Source organism: Podarcis melisellensis (assembly GCF_964234715.1).
Source record: "Podarcis melisellensis genome assembly, chromosome: 5".
In the NCBI taxonomy this organism is placed as follows: Eukaryota; Metazoa; Chordata; class Lepidosauria; order Squamata; family Lacertidae; genus Podarcis; species Podarcis melisellensis.
In genome coordinates, this window is record NC_138537.1 from 74,519,036 (window position 1) to 74,541,750 (window position 22,715).

At 41.2% G+C, this 22,715-nt stretch overlaps 1 protein-coding gene and 1 long non-coding RNA gene across 7 annotated transcripts in view; one reads left to right on the forward strand and one right to left on the reverse strand.

Moving 5' to 3' along the window:
• The window catches only part of CCSER2 (coiled-coil serine rich protein 2), a 51,914-nt gene extending 45,296 nt beyond the window's left edge, over positions 1-6,618 (forward strand). For 3 of the 6 annotated variants that reach the window (XM_081913543.1, XM_081913544.1, XM_081913542.1), the window contains one exon: positions 974-6,618. In XM_081913543.1, the coding sequence (XP_081769669.1) occupies positions 974-1,783 (810 nt within the window). In that variant the 3' untranslated portion in view covers positions 1,784-6,618. The remainder of the gene's footprint in view (positions 1-973) is intronic. The other 3 variants (XM_081913545.1, XM_081913546.1, XM_081913547.1) reach the window with 2 other exon arrangements.
• A 5,358-nt stretch (positions 6,619-11,976) lies between these two features.
• LOC309370979 lies at positions 11,977-21,621 on the reverse strand. Its single transcript, XR_014168770.1, has 3 exons — positions 21,095-21,621; positions 14,063-14,210; positions 11,977-12,218 (listed from the first exon to the last, which is right to left on the reverse strand). It is a non-coding gene; the product is annotated as an uncharacterized lncRNA (long non-coding RNA).
• Positions 21,622-22,715: the final 1,094 nt, after the last annotated feature.

Here is a 22,715-nt window from a genome sequence, read left to right on the forward strand (position 1 = left end):
CTTCTCCAACCTTGCTACCTGTGTTCATTTAAATTGAGGCAGTATGAATGTGGCTATTGTACACAAAGCTCATGCTCTTTCACTTAGATATAAGTTCTTTGTTGTATATTTACATCCTTTTCTCAGGTGTGGCAATTGCAATATAATGTTCCTAAACTCAGGGTTCATTCTGTATAATTGTTTTATGCAGTGACTTCATTAAAAATCTCTCTCTTTAATCTCTAGCTTTATAATCAAACCTTCAATTCATCTGTTTTCTGTTTCTTGAAAAAAGTATTTTCAATCCATTGCAAAGTGTTATTTAAAAAAGGGGGGCAGCAAATTCCTTATGTCAACGGCGGGTATGCAGCTCTTACCCTAGTTGCAAAAGCATTCTGCAAGCTCTCAGTTCAGACCTTTGACAACAACAATCAGACCATCTGCGGGCAGCCCATTGAGCTGTCAGGGAGCCGGGAGAGAAGCTTGGCCTTACCTACAGTTGACTTGTGGCCCCTTTAGGTTACCTCAAGGTAAAGCAGCCCTCAACAGAATAAAAGGTTTCCCCTCCCCACCTTACATAATAAAACCTTAAGAATTTTATTCATAGCTGTAGCGTATGAGCACTTAATAGGAAATTATAGATGTAACTTCTCATTTACATGTGTGTGCCATTAAATTTGCTTACCATTTCTTGGGCATTAACGTTCTTTTTGCTACAATAGTATGTGTGTGTGGGTTTTTATTGTTTGATCTAGCTATTTTTCCTGCTACAATTGAGTTAGTAAATTTTCCTCTGTGTTGCACAATTTATTTGAGATTGCTGGATTTTATTCTTTTGTTGTTTCAGATGTCTGGAATGTGCTTCACCTGTTTTTCAAATGTAAACTTTTGAGGGAAAAGCTGGATTTCAAATTACCCTAACAGATCAGTGTGTCTTTCATTTATATTAGCTGATTTTTACCTAATTGTTGGCATGTAACTCTCTCTCCTGTAGCCTCAAGTACTACAGCCTTCCAGCCACCTTCCCAGTTTCACAGACCTCGTCCAGGGAAAATTAATAAAAACGTCACTCATCGGGGCCCACAATGAACCAACAGAAGACCAAAAGAAAAGTGCTGGCCATGAATCTCAAAATGCTGCAGATGGCTCCTTCACCAATAGCCTAAATGAACTGAGCACTTTAAATACACAGTTAAATGTAAGAAAGTCAGAGGAGAATGCACATTCCACCAAGAATGTAAAAGTTAGAGAGAAACCTAAAGAACTGTCTGGTAGAAAAATTAATACGCTACATTCGCATCCCTCTTCTCACTCATCTTCCCAAGTAAATACTCAAGAAGTGCAGACCAAATTAGTTCTAAAAAACAATTGCTCACGGACAAACCAGGCTTCAGCGCCAAAGAGTCCAAGAGCCACCAAGACTCCGAAGCAGAATGCTTTAGTGCCTCCTCCAGTAACGGTTGCAGCAGCATCTGCAGATGGCTCTTCTGCTTCAAAGGAGCCTGAACAGCTGCCGCCAAGCCACCCAACACAACTGCAGCTGGCATCAAGTCAGTCTGACCTGAGTCATAAGAGCCAGAAAATCTCAAAGCTTCGTCCTCCAACGATTTCCTTTAGGCCCAAGCAAATGACAAATCCAAAAATCATGATGCCTCCTGAATCTCAGAATACCTGGTCAAAGACAAACCACTCAAGGCAACTAATACAAGCAAAAGAAAATATGCAGAATCAAGATTCAAACATTCATTCTGGTGACTGTGTGGCTCCTAATCGGCATTCCCGCCTCCCTAAACCAAAGACATAATAGAAATCATGACTTGCATATGAACATCTCAATGTCCTGTATTGTAAAGCTGCTTACTCTCACCCTTTCTTGTCTCAGTCAAGAATCTTCATCAAAAGCATGCATGCACTGAATGCTTCAGTTCTTTTGGTACTTAACTATTATAGTCTAATCTCCCTTGATTTTGTGCCATTTAGAAGTCTGTGCTATCCATTGATTGCATTGCCCATTTGTCCCCTTTTAAGATTGTTTGGCTTAATACTAAAGTTTGAAATGGCTACTTGGTTGCTAAGAGTAATGCACCATTTGTTTGAGGAGGACAGGTTGCTTGCTGGAAATCCAACCCTTAGTAGTTTGGACCACTGAATGTTAGGTGGTTATAGATACACGTTTGGCTCTGACATCAACTATAAATGATAAATTAGTTTTTTATCTTCAATATCAGCCATAATTCTGACTCTGTATCTCAGAGACCTATGCAAAATGCTCCTATTTATTACAACACTGAACCCAAGACTGTCTAAATGATGTATATTTGGTGTTGAATTGGGGTTTTTATGCCAGGAGGATCCCAAATTGCTGTAGTTACTTTTTGAATTTATATTTCACTGTTCACAAGCGGCAAACAAAATTTCACAGGGTGAAATGGATATTAGTTAAATTTTAAACATTAATCCACCCAAAACCTTTTCATGCAGATAGTTGTAAAATGGTTATGTTCTGTGACCCTGGGAATAATGACTCCGTGACACCTGTGTTGTGGATTTTCGCAACATAACTTTCATGTTAAGATTTAACTTAATTGTAACATTATTTATTAATTTATGTTGCTGTTGCAAGTCTTATGAACCCAACTTGAAATGTTTGCACAAACCTTTGCCATAAATGTAGGGATTTGAAAATTATTTTTCATAATAAAAGCTTGTTTTTTAAAGAAATATTTTTAAAATACACAGACACACTTTGGGAAGTCTTGTGGAGTCATAAGAACAGAACTGGTACTCTTTCAGAGATTAGTAATATTGCATTTGTGGCTAGTTCCTAGGTATTGAATGAGGGATGGAAAATGACTGGTAAAGGAGAAAAAACTCTTACTCTGTATGAAGATGGTTGTAGTTTAAATATTTATGGCACAATGAAGTGTAAAGATATACCTGTAACTTGCATTAGCAAATATGCAATAAAATGCTCTTATGAGAAACACTGCACACACCCCAAAACCAAATATGTAGTAGGTTATCTAAGTCTTACTCGAATGCCAACCAGAGAACAACGGTTAGAAGGTAGCCTTTTCAAATGCTGCGCTTTGTACTGTTAAATGAAGCAGGTGTGAGTACATTACAGTAGTAGGTTTGAATCCTTTGTTGAATGCTATCTCAAACATTGATACTTCATAAATGAAACCAGAGCATTTGCAGCTTGGGCTTCCTTTAATCCAAGAATATATGCTTCCCTCCAAAGGGATGTTGAAGACGTTTCCATAAATCAAACATGGTTCATTAGTCATAAGACTGACCAAGAATATCCTCTTAGGTTAACTATATCTATGCACCTTAAACCTGTAAGAGCATATGTTTGTGATTGCTGTCCTCAACTAGGGAATACTCTCATCCGCCCAAGAATTGTCAACAGCAGGAAACATTTTCAAGATGCAAAGCTGGTCGATGGGAACTGAGGATTGTGAATTTTGCCTCCCAGCACCTTACATTTCTGTGATAACTGATGGGGAAGCTCTATCATTGTAGGCTCCCAATGCAATTCAGAACCCTCTAAAATGCTTGAAGGCGGCACATGGGTCTACATGATTCCCAAGAAGTTATCCTTCAATATGTGAAGGGTCAGAATGAGGCCGACAGCCCCTGTATAACCCTTTTGCATGAGTAATGCATTAAAAGGGCTAAAGTACAACTAACTTCCTAAAGCAACACAACTTTTTTAAACATCAGTTGCCTTTTTGTGACCAGGGATAGGGTAATATGAGGTCCTACAATTTAAATTGTACAGTGGTTTTCTCAAACCTTGAAATGGATTATAACTCAAATTCTCACATTATTCTGTTTAATTAAGGCAGACTAAACGCTTCCTTTTATATTCCATCTGTCCAAATAGTTTGATTAAATGGTTACTTGCTAGATGTGATGCTCACAGTAGATATTTTAGCATTTACAGTGGCACAGCAGTTTGTGTTACAAAAGTGTTCCTTTCTGGTTGGAGTCAAGGTGCAATTACAGCATACTCTTTGAAAAACAAATATAGCATGATCCCATATTGACATATACAGCTGGTACTCAGTGTTTTTCCAATATTCAAACATTACTGGAGCAGAGGTTATTGAAACATCTTCTTGCCCCTTTAGATAAATTCAGACATCTTGTTGAAGAAAAGAGACCAGCTGTCATTGGTAAATGAAGTTTTAGGAATAATTTAATTATATCTTATCATTCTACATCTACCCTTATTAAGTCAGTTTCAGTCCAGCTACAAAAAAATAATTTGCCAACCCACCAACATGTATAATGAGCAGTCTGACAATTTGCTCTTCTGGAAAGGAATTGTCACTTGCCCAGGGCAACTACTCTAAAAGCTGTTTTCCGTTATTAAAGACCTTTGCACCACATTTTAAAGCTTGGACTTTTACAGATTTCCTTGGATATAAATTAGAAACAATTAAATTATTTATTTTTTAAAATTAATATTACTAAAATAACTGTATTCCTCAGAGCACTTAATGAAAAGTTAGCGCTGGAGATGGTCTTGGTTCTATTTCTTAAATTACTAAAATATAGTACCTAATGAAAATAAAGTATTTTCCAAATATAATTTTAAGATTGCATGCCCCATTTTTTAAAAAAATGTCTGGCAATTTAGAAACAATGCAGAGGATAGCGGATTGATTACATGCAAGGTTTAGATGGATAATCTAACTTGATTGTGCTGCCAGCACATGCAAACTTTGGGGTGGGCTGAGTTTGCCACTGTCCCTAGAAAAATGAGTTTCCACCCAGCCAAAGGCAATTATCTGACAGAGGAAGCTTAGCTAGGGGCTTTCACCATCATGCATTTGTCAGTCTCTAAACTGGATATGTAATCTTTCCCCAAGTATGACTATAACAAAGAAAGTTACAAAGTATGTTGAGAAAGTTCAGAGTGTGAGACAAAGCTCTTTTAGGTGATGAGAGGGAAAACTGAAGGCTCATGGTGGTTTGGAGAAAGTTCTGTTTGGAGTGCCAGGCCTGTAGTGGGACTCTAATGGTTATATATTTCAAGAAATATTAATACTTACTTAAAGGGAAGAAATGCCATTAGCACCAATAGAGATGATTATTCTAAATGCAGATATTTAAAAATTTGGATTTTGTTTAGGTTTTTAAACGTGTGCATTCTACCTTTCTGGATCCTCTTACGTTATGCAATAATTCCTAAAGTGTTAAACAGCTCCTCAAAACGTATATATATTGAAGATATCTATCTTTTAACAATAGCTGTAAAAGCGAAACAAAACTAATTTTGCACTTTATAAACTATGAGCTCCGTTGCTTGGAGTTGTGCCTAAATTTAATCTAAATGCCTGTGGTTGAGTTAGTGAAATAGTTTTTCATTATGCATTGGAATTAGAGTTTGGGCTTTTAAAACAATGGCAGCTTTCCATGGATGATGCAGCTTACAAATGCCGCCAGCCTCTTCCATTCCCTGCCACCTGTTCATTATTATCTCCAAATGTTCACTGTATCATTGTGCATTACTGCAAGGTATTGTCCCCCAAACACTTGTCTCACTAAGCATCCACTTATTTAATACCTAGCATTTGCATACTATCGCTAAAAAATTGGGAGCAATTTCTTTTGAAGGAGAGGCCCCTGGAGACACCAAAACAGAGGCTTAAATACTCCACTTTGTTCTTCAAGTTTTATACGGTTCGATATGATTTTTGATCTATTAATGAAACCATGTGCAATACTAAGCACCTCAAAGTTGAGTGAATCATTTGTGTAATCAATGAGCATCAATTCTTTCAAGTGGTTCTCAGACAAACATATAACATGAACTCCCACTCCAGCTATGGTGAAGTTCAAGTTGACTGCACAGAAATCAATCCTTGGTCTCAAATGCTGTTTTTTTGTTGTTGCTGTTCTAATGCAGCATACATACATAGAATGGCATTTGTGATTTCTTTTGTTCCTTGCATGTCAATACACGTGCATTCATGAAACCTTTCATATACTGGTAGAGTAATACGTCTGCAGATGAAACATAATTCCTTTTTTTTTTTTTGCATAACTATCTGCATTTTTGCTAGGCACGCCTTCTTATACCATTAAAATGGATATTGGTTTTGGAATGGGGTTTCCATTTTGTCTTTGTTTTCACCTGGTTGCAATGATTCTCTGACCACCATGGGCACAATTCAGGCAAAGCTAAGCACATTTAAGGCCTGTTGATTTCCATAGGTGAGTTTGGTTTGTGCTTGGCTCTCCCTCATTGAAATCAGTGGGACCTGTGTGCTTAATGCTGGTGAAATTTGTCCTGCTGAAATGCAATCATGGTCGTAGATCCGGGTTTCAGTCTCTTCTACAACCATGCTCTCGGAAAACTCCAAAATATTTTGATCACTGCTGTGGTAAAGCTGCTCACTGCCTACATAAATGTCAAAAGCACCACAATAAATTAATATTAACTGCAGTGTTAGTATTAAATTTGGTACTAGCTGCAAAAGTACCCTTAATACATAGTATTTCGTTAAAAAAATATTAAAGTAAATACTGTATATTGGAACTTGCTTGTAAAGATGATTTAAAAACTTGTATGTAAAGACTTTACTCAGTGTTGCTTTAGTGAATAAAATTCATAATTCTGAATGTCTTTGTGTGTTAGCAGTCATTTGTCTTCATTTTTGTGGTTTGCTTGGGTAGATTCTGGGAGATGCAGAGTGTTCTGGATCTTAATTTTAAAATGAGCATTCTGCCGCCTAGTGTTATCAACAGAAATCTGAACAAATCACAATCCATTGGCTCATCTGAAATTGAATGTAATTTTAGATGAACAGAATAATGGAAATAATGGGGTAGGGACAACAATGGGTCCTACAAAAATGTTTTGAACACGTCCAGTCAAAAGTTAATGCAACTGCATTCAGTCGAACTTACTCCCAAGCTATGCATAGGAATTCAGTCATGCTAATTTTAATAAACTGAGTATTACTACGTGTCCTGTTGCTTTTTGGATTTGGTGTGTAAGACTACACAGCTGCTTACATTTTAAGACTCCTTTTGGGTAATGGCTTTGGGGCTGCCGTGATGTGCTCTCTTATTTCTAAATTTACTAGTACACCACTGTGCAACAATCTTTTAAAACAATCTTTTCACTCATTCGGTATTAATCCTTATTGTTATTTGGTGCTATCTTGCTGTCCTCAGAAGAAAATGTCAATATAATAGTTGAACATGTAAAATATTAATAGTTGGAGGGGACAAATATTCTAGTTAATGTACTTTCCTGCTTTTTAATACTGCATCAGTTTGTGCAGTCTCTAAATGCTTCTGCAGATTGCTGCTCTGAAAGTAAGGATTTCATGTGGGAACTTGGATTTCATTGGATATAAAACACTGCAATCCAGATACACATTTTGAAGCCAACACAGTCATTTGATGGGACTTGACTTACAGGTTCTTGAAATGCAGTATGCACTCCACTCACTCCTTGTCTTTCATAAAAAACGATGTCAGGCCTACTGTGATTTTAGCGTGTATTTACCCTTACCACATTTGTAGGCCATACATTTTCCAAGGATCTGGTAATTTCACCGCTGAATCCTCTTAACACTTTCATAAAGTGACTGGCCAATGTGATTGAGCTCAAAAGCCCTGTATGAATTTGTACCCAGCTCTCTCTAGTCCTAACTCCCAGCAACCTGTCTACTGTACTACATGGGATGTCCTCTTCCAAATAGCATTTTAACGTCTCTTCGTCTTTAAGGTACATTAGGCAAGGACACCCATTGAACACATAAACGATTTAAAGCAGAATTTCCCATGTCCAGGCCCAGCAATCAAACCACTGCACCCAATGGAAGAGGCAGCTTGAGAGGAACTGGTCTACCCCAGCCCATAATGGATTGCAGTAAGCCCTCAGTTTATGTGGGGGTTACGCTCCTTAAGCCAAAATCCCATATAGTCAAAACAAATGGGGTGCAATGGCAGTTGGGATTGCCAAAGCCTATTTCCTCGACACCCGTCTACTTTTTAATTGTAAAAGAAAAAGAAACAGGTCAGGGACATAAAGCTAAATACACACAAGTTACCGTATTTTTTGCACCATAACACTCACTTTTTTCCTCCTAGAAAGTAAGGGGAAATGTCTGTGCGTGTTATGGAGGGAATGTCTACGGGTGGCATGCCTACGGATTTTCCTCCTCTAAAAACTACGTGCGTGTTATGGTTGGGTGCGTGTTATAGACCGAAAAATACGGTAAGTGCATGTAAGTTATGGGCTTACTGTATACTAAATCGCCTAGAGGTAAGGATTGAAGTCAAGGCTGAGATTTGTGCAACAAACGAGGCAAAGTACCAACTCTCTTTCCACAAATAGTAGAACTCTGAGGAAGATGGCTGCTTGCTTCCTGGTTCCTGCTTGTGTCTTCACAAAGCAAGTGGGCCCATGCCGTTTCTGAGCTAGCCCTAAGAAGTCTGAGCCCTAATGCAGCCATAGCCCCCGTGGTACAACTCCCATGATGCATGACCATTGACCATAATGGCAGGGGCTAATGGGAACTGTAGTACAACAACATCTGGAAAGGCACCACATTAGTTACCCTTATTCAAATGTTACAAATTGATTGCAGGAGAGGAAGAAAGAGAAAGATCTACTATGGCAGCCTGAGTCCAACTAAATAATCAAACCAGGCATCACCCCCTGGCACTCAGTCCATCTCAGTTCAAGAGGAAGCTGTTCCTCCTTCACCCAGTCTTTAATCAAAGCGCCTAGTATTTAGTCCCTCTGGCCAAGCCAAGTAACTTAGTTCAATTCAGTTCCAATTACTACTACTATTTAAACTGGAAAGAGCAGGTTGTGCTGTTGTCAGATGTGCCTCAAGCCAGGAAGCACCTGCTTTTCTCCAAATCAAGAGTGGAAAAGGGAGTGTGAGGCAAGAGAAGGTAATAGATGATTTAGAAGGGGATGATGTTTCACCATGCTGTTTTTGTTAATGTGGCCTTTCTTTTTCACAGCACTGCGATGGTCTCCAGTGCTGGTGCTTCTGAATAGCATACATTTTTTGACTAGGTAGTCCTCACAAGGTGATCTTACTACAGTGGTACCTCAGGTTAAGTACTTACCAGTAATTCGTTCCGGAGGCCTGTTCTTAACCTGAAGCACCACTTTAGCTAATGGGGCCTCCTGCTGCCGCCGCGCTGCCGGAGCACAATTTCTGTTCTCATCCTGAAGCAAAGTTCTTAACCTGAAGAACTATTTCTGGGTTAGCGGAGTCTGTTACCTGTAGCGTATGTAACCTGAGGTACCACTGTATTCAGTTTTTGCAATTTGTGTGGAATAGCCCCTGAGAGGAAAATCTGAACAGTTACCATAGGAAGCACAATCTAGCTTCTATTTCACACACAGAGAACCTGGGCATGACAAGGAGCAGAGTAAAATTGCCACATGAGTTTCGGCACCTCCCAGAAATTGTATAACTGCTTTCGTAGTGCCAGTGGGCAGGCCTGTTCTTTCTGTCTTCCCCACTTGTTGTTTTAAATCAAAGGTTATGGGGAAAAGAGAAATGCTTTGCTTTGGCTGTTGTGCAGCAGAGGGCACTGTGATGCAAGCTAATGGGGGAAAAGTGAATTCTAAAAAGGTGTGTGAAACTCCTGCCTGCGTTAAAAACAGTTTCTTTGTGCAATGACTGGGTCCTTGACAAATGCGGTTGCTGCAGTCTACCCCTCACGTCTCCTGTTCTCACTGTTGAGAGGATCACAAATTAAACACGTAACTGTATTCTGATTTTTCTCCTCCCCCCACTCACAATCTATTTGACAGCAGAAGCAAATTAGCTCAGCCACAACTCTTCAGCTGAAAGAAACTGTCATTACTCTGGTGGGAGGAGGGAAACAGAGAGTGATTGATAACCCAGGTAAAGTATGTTTGTAATTAGATCCAGAGTGTTTATTAATGTATATCATTCATAGGCCTCATATTTCCAGCTGGTTGCATTTATAATTCATAGCTATGGGAAGAAAAGACATGGGGAGAGGGTTGAATACTCCGGGACTGGGAAGGTTTCTCCTCACTTTGAATAGATGCCAATCCAGTAAAATCTTCATAAATCCTTCTGCAGTCCAATATAAGACTGCTATAAATTGCAAACTTTGGGCCCAGATTCGTCTACCCCACCCCACTGTATGTTCTACAACCAAGTTGCTCTTTCCCAGTCCCCAGAGAAGCGGCAGATTGAACATACTTCTTTCTGCAAAAAGCATATACATTACCACTGAATTGCACAATTTCCCTGTTTTACAGAGACTAGGACTTGCCGATCAGAAGGTCGGCGGTTCAAATCCCCGCGACGGGGTGAGCTCCCGTTGCTAGGTCCCTGCTCCTGCCAACCTAGCAGTTCGAAAGCACATCAAAGTGCAAGTAGATAAATAGGTACCGCTCTGGCGGAAGGTAAACGGAGTTTCTGTGCGCTGTTCTGGTTTTGCCAGAAGCGGCTTAGTCATGCTGCCCACGTGACCCAGAAGCTGTACGCCGGCTCCCTTGGCCAATAAAGCGAGATGAGTGCCGCAACCCCAGAGTCGGCCACGACTGGACCTAATGGTCAGGGGTCCCTTTAGCTTTAAGGAACTTGTATGAAGGTGTTGTACAAATAAGGGTAGGCTCATGGGGGGATAAGTTGTGCTAAGATGATAAGCACAAGCATTTCTGCTTGCCAAAGGGAGTGTTCTCCGCTCTCTTCCCCACCCTTCAGAGCAGATGTGGGACAAGAAGGGGGGGAGCCCCATTGCGCTAGCAGGAGACTTTGTACTGGCTTCTGCTAGCACAGTGGGTTAGCTGGATCCAGCCTATGGAGTTGAATCCAGTCTGAAAGCAACTTACAACAAAAGTAAAATACAAAAAAATAATAATACATAGCATATATTAACCAGTGGGGAAAGATAGTCATGTCTCAACTTAGTTTTCACCGAAATAAAGTTGACTTCGTAGCAGTGCCTGAAGATGGCTACAGTAACACGTAAAGGTTAACTCCACATTTGGGTATGGGTGTCTAGAGATGAACATGGTAGCTCATTTTTGTCACTCTCCAACTTGTAGAGGATGACCTTAGAAGCAAGGAACCTTCTGCAAAGCTCCTTGTTTGTTTGTTTGTTTGTTTGTTTGTTTGTTTGTTTTTTGGGTAGATATGCATACGATTACTCTGTACATCTAGATCTGTGGTTCCCAATGTGGGGCACACGCCCCACAGGGGGGCAATTTGAGAATGAGTTATTAACAGTGAGTGGCCTTTTAGGCTTCCTCCATGTGAATAGGAGTTCATTTTGGAATAATAAGAATTTTATGGGGGGGGGGCAGGATTGGGATTTTAGAGATGCTTAGGTGGGACATGGCCAAAAAAAGGTTGGGAACCACTGATCTGCAGCCAACCCATAATGTATGAATCGGGAACCAAATAAACTTTCTGATTCAGGGGTGGGGCTTCTGGACCAGAGGGACCTATTCCCCCAGACAGATTTGTATTTTTAAATTAATCAAAGGTGTGCTTTCCATAGCATATAAATTGTATGACCTGGACTTTTTCACAGGTTAGTGAATGTAGAAAACTTTCACATATATGTAATTTCTAAAGGATTTTTGCTGTTTAAGCACAGTAAATTTTGCCTAACCCTCTCTACATGTTAATCAATAGAATTGCAGTCGTCAGGATGACAAGCAACTCTATCCTCTGCTAGAACATAAAGGCTACAAGTATCCTTCCAAATTTTGATGCCTGGAAGCATCTTAAGAGCTCTTACCTGTTGAAAGCAGTGTTTTATTGTGCTTTGGGCTGAATGAGATAATTGCACCACCAGTCTTTGAGGCCATAAACTATGTAAGTCTCTCTTTTGGTTTGCTTTGTTTGTTTACATTTTGCACAGAACAGAATTCAGTCAATAATTCCACCCTGTATAATACATTTTGATAAATACCTTTTAAAGTGCTTCCATCTGAAGCTACCCGACGTTGCGCTTCTTTAGAAAAGTGCTGACAGTCTTGAGAGAGAAAAATCAATCCTCTTTATTCCACATTCCAAATAGCCTATTCTCTCCCCAAACTAGGACAGTGTTCTTAGCGTTGCATGAATGTCTGGCAGTTTTCTGATATATGCAAGGCTGAATATGACCAAATGTTTGCTTCTGCCTCCGGCGCTCGTCATAACTTCTGCTCTTTCCTGTGGAGCTTGAAGATTACTGCATCAGCCTGCTGAGCTGACCTGCAGGAAAAAATGCAGCTGGGTTTTTTTCCTGGAAAGATGGATTTCTCCATGGAGGGCGTGAGAAATGGATGTCGACATGGAACCAGCGAGGAAGAGATTCATAAGGCAAGTGCTACTTGCATACCATTCAACAAGAACTAGGCTGCCTTTTTTAAACAGCGCCAGTCCAGGAGGATACCATTGCTGATGGTATCAAAAGTCAACAGGAGATAAGAAACCGGAGCAAAGTCACACTCCTTCTGTCCCAGTCTCTGCAAATATTTGGATACCATTTAGATTTGGATGTAAATAATCTCTGCCATCCAAGAATGCTTGTAGTGGCCCTACCACAACCCTCTCCTTTCCTCAAAGGGGTATATTTGATAGGGATTGATAGTTGCTACAGTCTAAAGGGTCCAGAGCTAATTTCTTTGGGAACATCCACACCACTGCCTCTTTCAAAACAACAGGGACCACCCCTCATGCAATGAAGCATTAGCCTGGGTTAGGCTTAAAGGTAAAGGGTAAAGGGACCCCTGACCATTAGGTCCAGTCGTGGCCGACTCTGGGGTTGCGGCGCACATCTCGCTTTATTGGCTGAGGGAGCCGGCGTGCAGTTTCTGGGTCATGTGGCCAGCATGAGTAAGCCGCTTCTGGCGAACCAGAGCAGCGCACGGAAACACCGTTTACCTTCCTGCCGGAGCGGTACCTATTTATCTACTTGCACTTTGATGTGCTTTCGAACTGCTAGGTGGGCAGGAGCAGGGACCGAGCAACAGGAGCTCACCCTGTCATGGAGATTTGAACCGCCGACCTCCTGATCGGCAAGCCCTAGGCTCTGTGGTTTAGACCACACCGCCACCCACGTCCCTTCGGGGTTAGGCTTCATTTTCTCCAAATCATATCAGAGACTATTTCTCAGGACAGTCCCAAGCAGCATGGCATACTGTTGAACATATGGTTCAGGAGTTTTAGTCCAAAACATCTGGTGGGGGTGCCAAGTTGGAGAAGCTTCAACAAAAGCATGCCTGAAGAGCACCATTTCCAGTACTGGAAAGGCTGGAAAGGAGTTTAGTGAGCCTCCTCTGCCACGAGTTACTTTTCCGCTGATGGTCAACACTAGCTCACCAACAGGGGTCACAAAGGAGGATCCATTTGACAGACTCTGTAGGCTTTGTTGTAGTACACATGCTTTGTATGCAGTACGTCCCAGATTTAATCCCTGGCACCTGTCTCCAGAAGGGCTGGGGAAAAGCCAGTTCTGAAACCCTGGAGAACCACTGTCTGTCAGTCTTCAGCTTGTTGCTCTCCTTTTCAATTGCAACTCCTATATAGGTAATTCCTAAATACACACCATGCTAACTGGGGATAATGGGAGCTGTAATCCAAAACATCTGGAAGGTCTCAAGCTGTGGAAGGCTGGTGTAGGCAATCCTGAGCTAAACCGACCAATGGTCTGACTTGGTGTAAGGCAGCTTCTTGTGTTCCTAGTACGTAGGACTTCACATACATACCACCCATCATAGAGCCAGGCTAGTAAGCACCATCACAATCGCTGCTTGACTGCCACGGAATGGCTTTTGAGTGCCTATTCAGCTCCATTTTTAGAAAGCTAACTTGAGATCAGTTACATACCCCAACTCCTGATCTCACCAGCTCTCGCTTGTGCCATTGTCCCTCCCCCAGACTCACATTTCAGAAGCCTGATTATATCTTGTGACTTGTTGGATGCCTGTAAATTACCCCTTTGCATGGTGACCCTGGGGTATTGTAAGTATTGCTGAGCTTTTTATCATCATAACTCTGGTTGACACCAGCCTTTCATCAGCATTAGATAAATTGACATTGAATTAACCTCTTACCAGTGAAACCATGGAAATCGTTTTTCATCAATGTTCCTGCTCCTCGGAGGTGTTTGCTTGCCGTCGGAAGCCCCCAGCATCGGTCTTCTTTCCATCAAAGGTACGGTAATAATTAATTTTTCTGTGCTTTGGGGGTTTGGGTTTATTTCTTAGACAAACAGAACAAACATTGTCAGAATTTATTTTCAGTTACTTTTCTCATCTCCGCAGCTCTGCAGCTTTGATAAAAGGATCTCATCTCCATGGGTTGCCTTTAATCTACTTCAATAAAATGTGAATAATCTCATCAACACCTTTGGAGACTTAACTCCACCCAGCTGGAACACAGGGGCTCTCTGTTGTGGTTGCCAGGCAATGCTGCAATAGATGCTCACCCCTTACAGGAGAAAATATTCTTACTGGTAATTGGTGGAAAAAATGTTGATGGCCTGGGTTGGGTTCTGAGGTCAGGAAGCTTGTGTATCCCTTAACCGTGGGATCCTGATTACGTCAACCAGAACTATCCAGAAATCAAAGTGTGGTTGATGACAGTCCAAACATTTCCTGCAGCATAGTGCAATCCCCTATGACCTATACAATGGAGTAAGCCCCATTGAATGCTTACTGTTGTGTAAACATGCATAGGGTTGTTTTGCTAGCCAACAGAGGTCCAGCAGTTGTCTCCAAACAACTCACAAACAAGGTACAAAAAGCACTTCTTTCTTGATGTTTGCCCCACTACCTGATATTCAGTGAAGTTTTACTCAGTGCAGACCTCTTGAAATTAGTGAACATGTACCGTATTTGTCCGTGTATAAGACTATATTTTTTCCTATATTTTTGAAGTTAAAATAAGGGGTCGTCTTATACACGGATAGCACATAGTGCATTTTCTTAATTTTGGGTTTTAAAAAATAGGGGTCGTCTTATACATAGGGTCGTCTTATACATGGAAAAATACTGTATACATGTTTATTGATTTCAGTTAATGATATACAATGAAATGCTATACAGTGAATTGAAAAGAAGGTTCAAAATAACTTTTGTAAAAAACAACAACCAGAAGCTTTTCTTTAGCACTTATAGGGACAGAACTATCTAAATTGTATAGAAATTTATTTATGTATGTTACTACAGCAGCAAGAATGCTACTTGCCCCAAAGTGGAAAGAAGCAGAAGTCCCAGTAAAGGAAGAATGGATACAAAAACTTATGGAATATGAAGAAATGGTGAAACTTACCAGAAGAATAAGAAATCACGATAACAAACCGTTTATAAAAGAATGGAAATGGTTTATTGAATATTTACAGATAAATTGCAAACAGATAAAAATATTAGCAGGTTTATTATAATAAGCTGCAGTTACTAAAAAACCTGCAGATATTAAAAAATAAATTTAAGGAGCCGCAGAAAGAGGGTGAAGTCAAACTTTGAAATGTTAAATTGATTATAAAACTAATGAAATGTATATACTTGAAAAGTATAAACAAAACAAAACAAACAACCAAAAAGAAATCAATGACTAATTTCTGTTAATTTCAATAAGACTGCTCTGGATAAAACTTGGTTGAATAACAACCAAGTTGTTTTTCCACAGTGTATGACATTTCACAGTTGGTCTCATCTGCCTATGGGGGAGGTGTGAGTCCACTAACCATGTGTGGAAAACCAACTAAGATTTCCCTTCAACACCCCCCTTTTTAAACTAAAGGCCGGCCTGCCTGGCTTAAGGTTAGTCATACAGTTTCACCTTCATAAAAATATGGGGAAACTTTTTTGTACTTGCTATGGATAGTAGCACCTGTTTCCCTTCAATATGCACTACTACACTATCAATTAATTGAAACAGGAACTTTTGGCCCAAGTGTCCCTATTTTCCAGGGATGTCCCTGATTTAGAGAAGCCGTCCCTATTTCTGATGTGATCCTGGAATGTTTCACTTTTCCTTTGCGCACCCTTTCGCTGGAGGGTATGGAGTTATCTGACTCTGAGCCATCTGAAGGCAATCCTTTATAGGGAAGTTATTTTAATGTTTAATGTTTTATTATGTTTTTACATATGTTGGAAGCTGCCCAGAGTGTCTGGGGCAACCCAGTATGATGTGTGGGGTATAAATAGTAGAGTTATTATTATGGAATGGGATGTCCCTGTTTTCACCAGAGAAATGTTGGAGGGTATGTTATAGACATTTGTGTAGTGTAGCAGCATTACAGAGTGTACATGTAATATTTTGGTTCATGTGTGGGTACATTTTGCCGCACATGCTATTTGGGGAAATTCTCCTTACTTCCAGACAATACAGATATCTGGCTTACTGAAGAATTACACATACAATGCAGTAGCTCTCTCAAAAGTCCACACAGACCATCCAACTACCCTGATATGTGTGGTAAATACATAAGCATGACTTTGCACAAACAGAGCAGTGTAAAGTACAGTTGTGGCTGACAGAAAACCTCCAGGTTAGATTACCTCAATAAATTTCTGAAGATGGTTGGAAACTGCAGCTCAGATTTCAGTAGCTGACTGGGGCAAGACAACCCGAGCTTCACCAATCTTAGTATGACTGCACGGACCCCTCTCCATGTGCTCTCTCTGGGAGGTGTGAGACGTGATGACAAAAAAATCTGGCCTTTTCAGCTCCCAATCTGTGGAACATTGTCTCCACTGAAGAATGTCTGGTGCCATCAATTGCTTTTAGGTGACAGGTAAAAACGTTTTTATCTATCCAGAAGTTTGATCCTTAATTTGGAGGGTATCTAGTCATATGCAGCCTCTTGTTGTGCTCATCCTTTAAGTGAGATGGGGAGGATTTGCTCCAAACGCACACACACACACACACACACACACACAGAGAGAGAAATTTGGATTAGCACTTTAGGCCTTGTTTTATTTCTGGTGTGTGTGTGTATACAGTGGAATCTCAGTTGTTGAACGTAATTGGTTCTGGAAGACCGTACGACTTCCAAAACGTTCGACAACTGAGGCGCAATTGCTGGTTGGCAAAATCTATTGAAAAAATGGAGAAACGCACCTTGGAAGCCGTTCAACTTCCAAGGCATGTTCAAAAACGGAAGCATTCACTTTGGGGTTGTTGGCGTTCGAAAGCTGAAACGTTCGACTTCCGAAACGTTCGACAACCGAGGTTCCACTGTACCTTAAATGTTTCCTATTATTTTCTTTTTTTTTATCTTGTAACTTTCTTTCAGGCACTTCAGTCCAAAAAGCAACAAATAAGGTTAAAAAAAGGAGCTATTTTAATACATCATGTGTGCTTCATTTTCTGTGCGAGAGGCTGTTGGGATGCCTATAGGTAAAACTGACAAGAGGAGAATGCAAGCAGGGAGGTTCTGATAGGTCAGGAAAGTACTTAATTGCTCTGCTAGCTGGAGCTTGAGGAACCTGCAGGACTTGGCTCCAACACTTGTCATTCTGTAATAACTAATGTTAGACTTAATGGAGAAATCAGGTCACTGGTTGCTAGCAAAATGCCCATTTTATTACAGAGACTCCTTTCATCTGCTGTGCCTATAATACTTTTACAGCTCCATTAAAAAAAGATTTCATTTTCCCTTTACTGTAATGGCTTGGGTCATAAATGAATTAATCTATTAGTTAGTATTCGGGCAAACTCTACTGTTCTATCTATACGGCCCTCTTCATCACTAGTTAAGCAGGAGTTAATGGACTCTTAGAAATAAGTGACCTATTTGGAGTACAATAATTTCTGTTGGCCTCAGTTTGCAAGAATTTTGACGCCTCACTGCTCTGGTCAAGTGAATATAGCATCCTCCCAGCTAGGCCTCTAAGCCGTACACTAGCCTTTCCCTCATGTGTAACTAATTACTCTCTACCATGTAGCTTCAAGAGGAACTAAATAGCCTTTGTAGACAAACGTACAGTCCTGATGAGGGAAGCAGAGTCCTTCCTGATCATGTTTTTTCCAGTATCTTATCAAGCAGTGAGTTCTCAACAATGAATTAACAGATAATTTGAAATATAAGGTTATGAGGCCTTCAACCTATGAGTACCAGATGCTGGGGCAAACCACAGGAGAAGTTGGCCACCTCTGAGTTCTTCTTGTGATCTTCCAAAGCCATAAACTTTTTGGATGGATCCAGCAAGGCATATTTTTAATGTGCCTCAGCTTAAGGAGTGGAGTCGCTGTAGAATGTAGAAAGGAATGGCAAGGCTCTGATCAGTGCCTAGAGTCATAGTTCCCTAGTCACCTTTCTTCTGGAATTCATATCAAAGTGGAGATTTCACTTGAGAGGGCTGCATTTCATCAACAACTTGTACTGCAGTGCGCTGAGTGGCCTCAGATCTGGAAAACTTGTTTCAAATCCGTGTTCTGATAAGAGGCTCACAGCATGGCTTTGGGAAAGCCGCTATCTCCCAGCCTAACATTTAGGAGGAAGACTAAATCACCATTCAAGGAGAATGACAGAATACAAAATATACCAAAATAACAAGATCTCCTTTGCAATATACAGTATACAGTACGGCCTATCTTCTGTAGTGACAGAGCACCGCTGCTAGCAAATATTTCACAGCAGGGAATTGCAGAAGCATTTTTACCAGTGAGAAAAGCAGCTCTGCTGCTTTCTGAAGAATGCTTTCTTTTGAGAGAGAGATACTGACTTCAACGTTTCCCTGTTGTGGAAAACACATAATTGCAACCCTGTTGACTAGGGTTTGGTCGTATCTGGCATACACAGAAACTTTGAAGCCATTTTGAGAGTAGGCAGATGGTGTTCTTTTCAGTCCTCCATCTAATGCTGAACTTGGGTGACCTGTGCAAGCATCTTTGTAGGCAAAATGGGAACTGAAGGCTTAGAAGGCAATGACACTTGTGTGAGGACAGGCCTGACTTTCTCTGGTCTCGTGTGAGCAGGGCTCACTTTCAAAGAAAACAGGCGCTTGCTTCTTACTGCTGGGGAGGGGAAACAGGAGGTAGAAGGCGGCAGAGGGGGGAAGAGGCGAATGAGCAGCTGAAAGCTAGAAAGGCAGAAGTGGATAAGATGGTACCTAACACCAAGGAAACTATCGTCGATACACCCAGGAGCCTCACCAAAGTGCTGGAGAGGCTGCACCTCCACAGGCACGTACCTCCACATGTGGGAATGTCCCCAAATCCAACTTTTCTGGACATCAGCCATATAAGAAATACACAAAATAACTAAGGAGGTATTAGAAGTAACCACAAAACTGGCCCTACTCAACATCTTTCAAGATAACAATGTCCGTTCACATTATAAAGAGCTCATAACCCACCTACTCTCAGCATCCAGAAACATCATAGCCAGGCACTGGAGAGAGCTGTCAGGAGTAAACATGGACCAGTGGTATCAGACAGTATAGGAAACAGCCTTACTAGAAAAGTTAACCAATAAACTGAAACTGACACAGGGACAAATAGAAGAAGACGCCTTCATCACATACACATACGTAATACTGGCGTACAAGTATAGCCAAATACAGGTCTAAATTCACACCCCTAGATTCTGGTTTGGTGAGTTACCAGCACTTAAAAATTCTCCTCATCTTTTTATATATTGTAGCTGCTTAAAAGCCTCTTGAGTTTGCTGATCTACCTCTGCTTTTTATTGATTTTTTTTATGGTCTTATATTTTTCTCCTGTGTTTGTAAGGTATCTGGGAACCTCCTGCTGAAGGTGTGGCATATTATAGTCACCAAAAAATCGGTCAGGGATATCTGATTTCTTCTCTTTGTTACCGTTTCCCCCAGTGAGATTCAAAACTAGCTTACCCTTGTTACTTGTAAGAATTTGTCAAGAAGGGCATTTCTGAGGTGCATTTAACTGTGTGTGCAGAGTCTGTGTGATTTGAAAGAGAGAACCTGAACTGAATTAGACTAATTGATCACCCTATGTTTGTTCCAAATATGTTTTCTGAGGCTGCGTCCTGTTGAGGTAGGATGACCAACTGTTTGTTAGCTGTCCCTTCAGAGTGAAAAAGAAGGAGTCAATAAAACATCTCACCCACAACCTTTTCTGTTTATGGCTTTATTGAGCTACACATTTACATACACACTTTACCCTAGTGTAACATGCAAGTTTTTGAATGTTAAAGTCTGTATATTCCAAAGAAGAGTGTCAGTCGTGTGTATGATTTGAGCTTCTTAGCTGTGATTTCGCTCTTCGTACTTCAACATGTTCTACAAGGTTGAAATGGAAGCGGCTGTTAAAAGTCTTGATAACTTGCATGGTGAAATAGTTATAGAGAAGAACTGGAGAGTTAGCAGAGAAGGAGCTGGGGCAATGATTGGGATGTGGGGACAGTGCAAGAAATAGTGTTATGCCACCCTAACCTAAGGGACATCACATTACGGTTACTACATGCTTCAGGAGATGCTGAATTTCATACAAGAAAAAAAATCCTGTGGCGGAAGCATAGAAGCTGCATGCAGCACATTGAGATACAAATATGAGCAGAATACCTGGTGCAGACAGGTTTTATATCTTAACCCAGTGACAGCAATTCAGACTTTGACCTCTGCAGGTCAACTAATCTGAGGTTGACATGCAGATGGAGTGTATTATGGGGTGCATGCCTAGGCTCAGACTTCATGCAGATGGTTGTTTCAAGTTTATCATACCGTCACACCCGCAGCGAGGGTCTGTATGTCAGAGGAAGCCTGCTGTAATTGGTAGAAACTCAAGTCAGACATTTCCGACCTTGCCACTTCATTATGTCATGTGTCTAAGGAAGAATCAGACAGCAGGGAGATCATAATGTCTCTGCCTAGGTGCCAAATTTAGCTTTTGAGTGGCACCCTTCCGCCCCTCGCTATCTAGTAGTTTGCAAGACTGAAAGAGAAGCGGCTGTAATTGGATATTGTACGAAGGGGCACTGTGCTGGCTTCAGTCAGTCTGCCCTTTCTGAGCCAAGCTGCTTAATGAGAAGAGTCAAGAAGTTCAAGGTCACTCCAGGAGCTGACTTCCAAGTCTGCCTTTAGCTAGAGCTTTTGCTTTGATTGAACTTCTGGCAAGGGGAAAGGGAACACATAACTAAGGAGAGCCATTTTTCTTACCTTGTGTGAGCATGTGATGAAGGAGTCATGTAGAACTGTAGTCAGTAGATGAATAGTATAATGAGGCTTTAATTCTGAGCCATAACACAGTCCTGGAAGATCAGAAGTAAAGTTGGGATTTGAGCATATCCTGAATGCTTTATTCTCTACTGAGTGCTCATCCACACTTATGCTTGGCCTGTTTTCTTAATTGTATTGTGTACCAATTAATTCCCCCGACATCCGAGAGCTTTTCTCATTGTTCTGCGCCTTGCAAAAATCCAATCTTATCCACTGACTTGAAGCTAAGTTAAACAAAAATCTCTCTTCGGAATTTGCATGCATCTGGATCACTTGCTGGATCATCACCTTGTTGTGGTGAGTGAGCTTGCACCTTCCTATGATCCTTGTGAGCGAAGCTGTCAGGAGTCTCGTACTCCCAGTAGGGTCACCCAAGGCGGTAAGGTCAAGGGGGAGGAGCTAGACAGAGAATGATCCAAGAAATTCTCAATGGCAGCCCAGGCAGAAGATAGCAAGTGGTATGTTACAATGGCTGTGGAGGCGGATGAAGGCTGCAGCAGATAATAATCTACCAGTCACTGTGACACTTGTGCCATCAGAATAGAGCCTTACTGCAAAGACGATGTGTTGGTCAGCATGCACTGATCTAAAGAAATACACAAATAAAACAAATTCATGCACAGGCATTTTCCAAAAACCCATCCCAAACCCAAAGCCCCATGGTAACGGGGAAAGGACCGTGAAATCTGGAAGCTGCTAGTCATGAACTGGCATGTGGGCAGTGGATACAGACTCATTTGTTCTGACTCAAGGAATGAGGCAGTTGAGTAGCTCGGCAGCTGTATCCAGGACTGAGCAGCCCTATTTAGGATCCACTCTGCTTACCCCGCAAAGGGGGAGGGGCTAGAAAAGGCGCCCTGAACATAGCCTGCCTCACTTTTTCCCTGACTTCATTACTGCACTCAGTGGGGTCGCCACCCAGCGGTCGTAAAAATTGACCTTTGGAACATGGAATACACAGAACAATATAACAAAGATAATGAGTGTCTTGAACGCAGGACTGCCATCATTGCAAGAGAGTTGCAACGTTTTAACATCGATATTGCAGCACTTCAAGAAACAAAGAGCAGGAGAGGGACAACTGAAGGAAGAAAGAGGAGGCTACACATTCTTCTGGAAAGGTGGTGGAGGAGGAGTTTGGATTTGATTTCCCGCTTTTTCACTACCCGAAGGAGTCTCAAAGCAGCTAACAATCTCCTTTCCCTTCCTCCCCCACAACAAACACTCTGTGAGGTGAGTGGGGCTGAGAGACTTCAGAGAAGTGTGACTAGCCCAAGATCACCCAGCAGCTGCATGTGGAGGAGTGGAGACACGAACCCGGTTCCCCAGATTACGAGACTACCGCTCTTAACCACTACACCACACTGGCTCCCTTCAAGACTCCCTTCAAGGTCTACTTGAACAAGAATGTTGAATACATGGAGTAGGCTTTGCTATCAAAAACGATCTTGTGAAGCTCTTGTCAGAAGTCCCTACCGGCATTAATGAGCAACTTTCAACCTTTCAAATAAAACTTACCAAAAACCATCAGGCTACTATTTTAAGCGCTTATGCACCAACA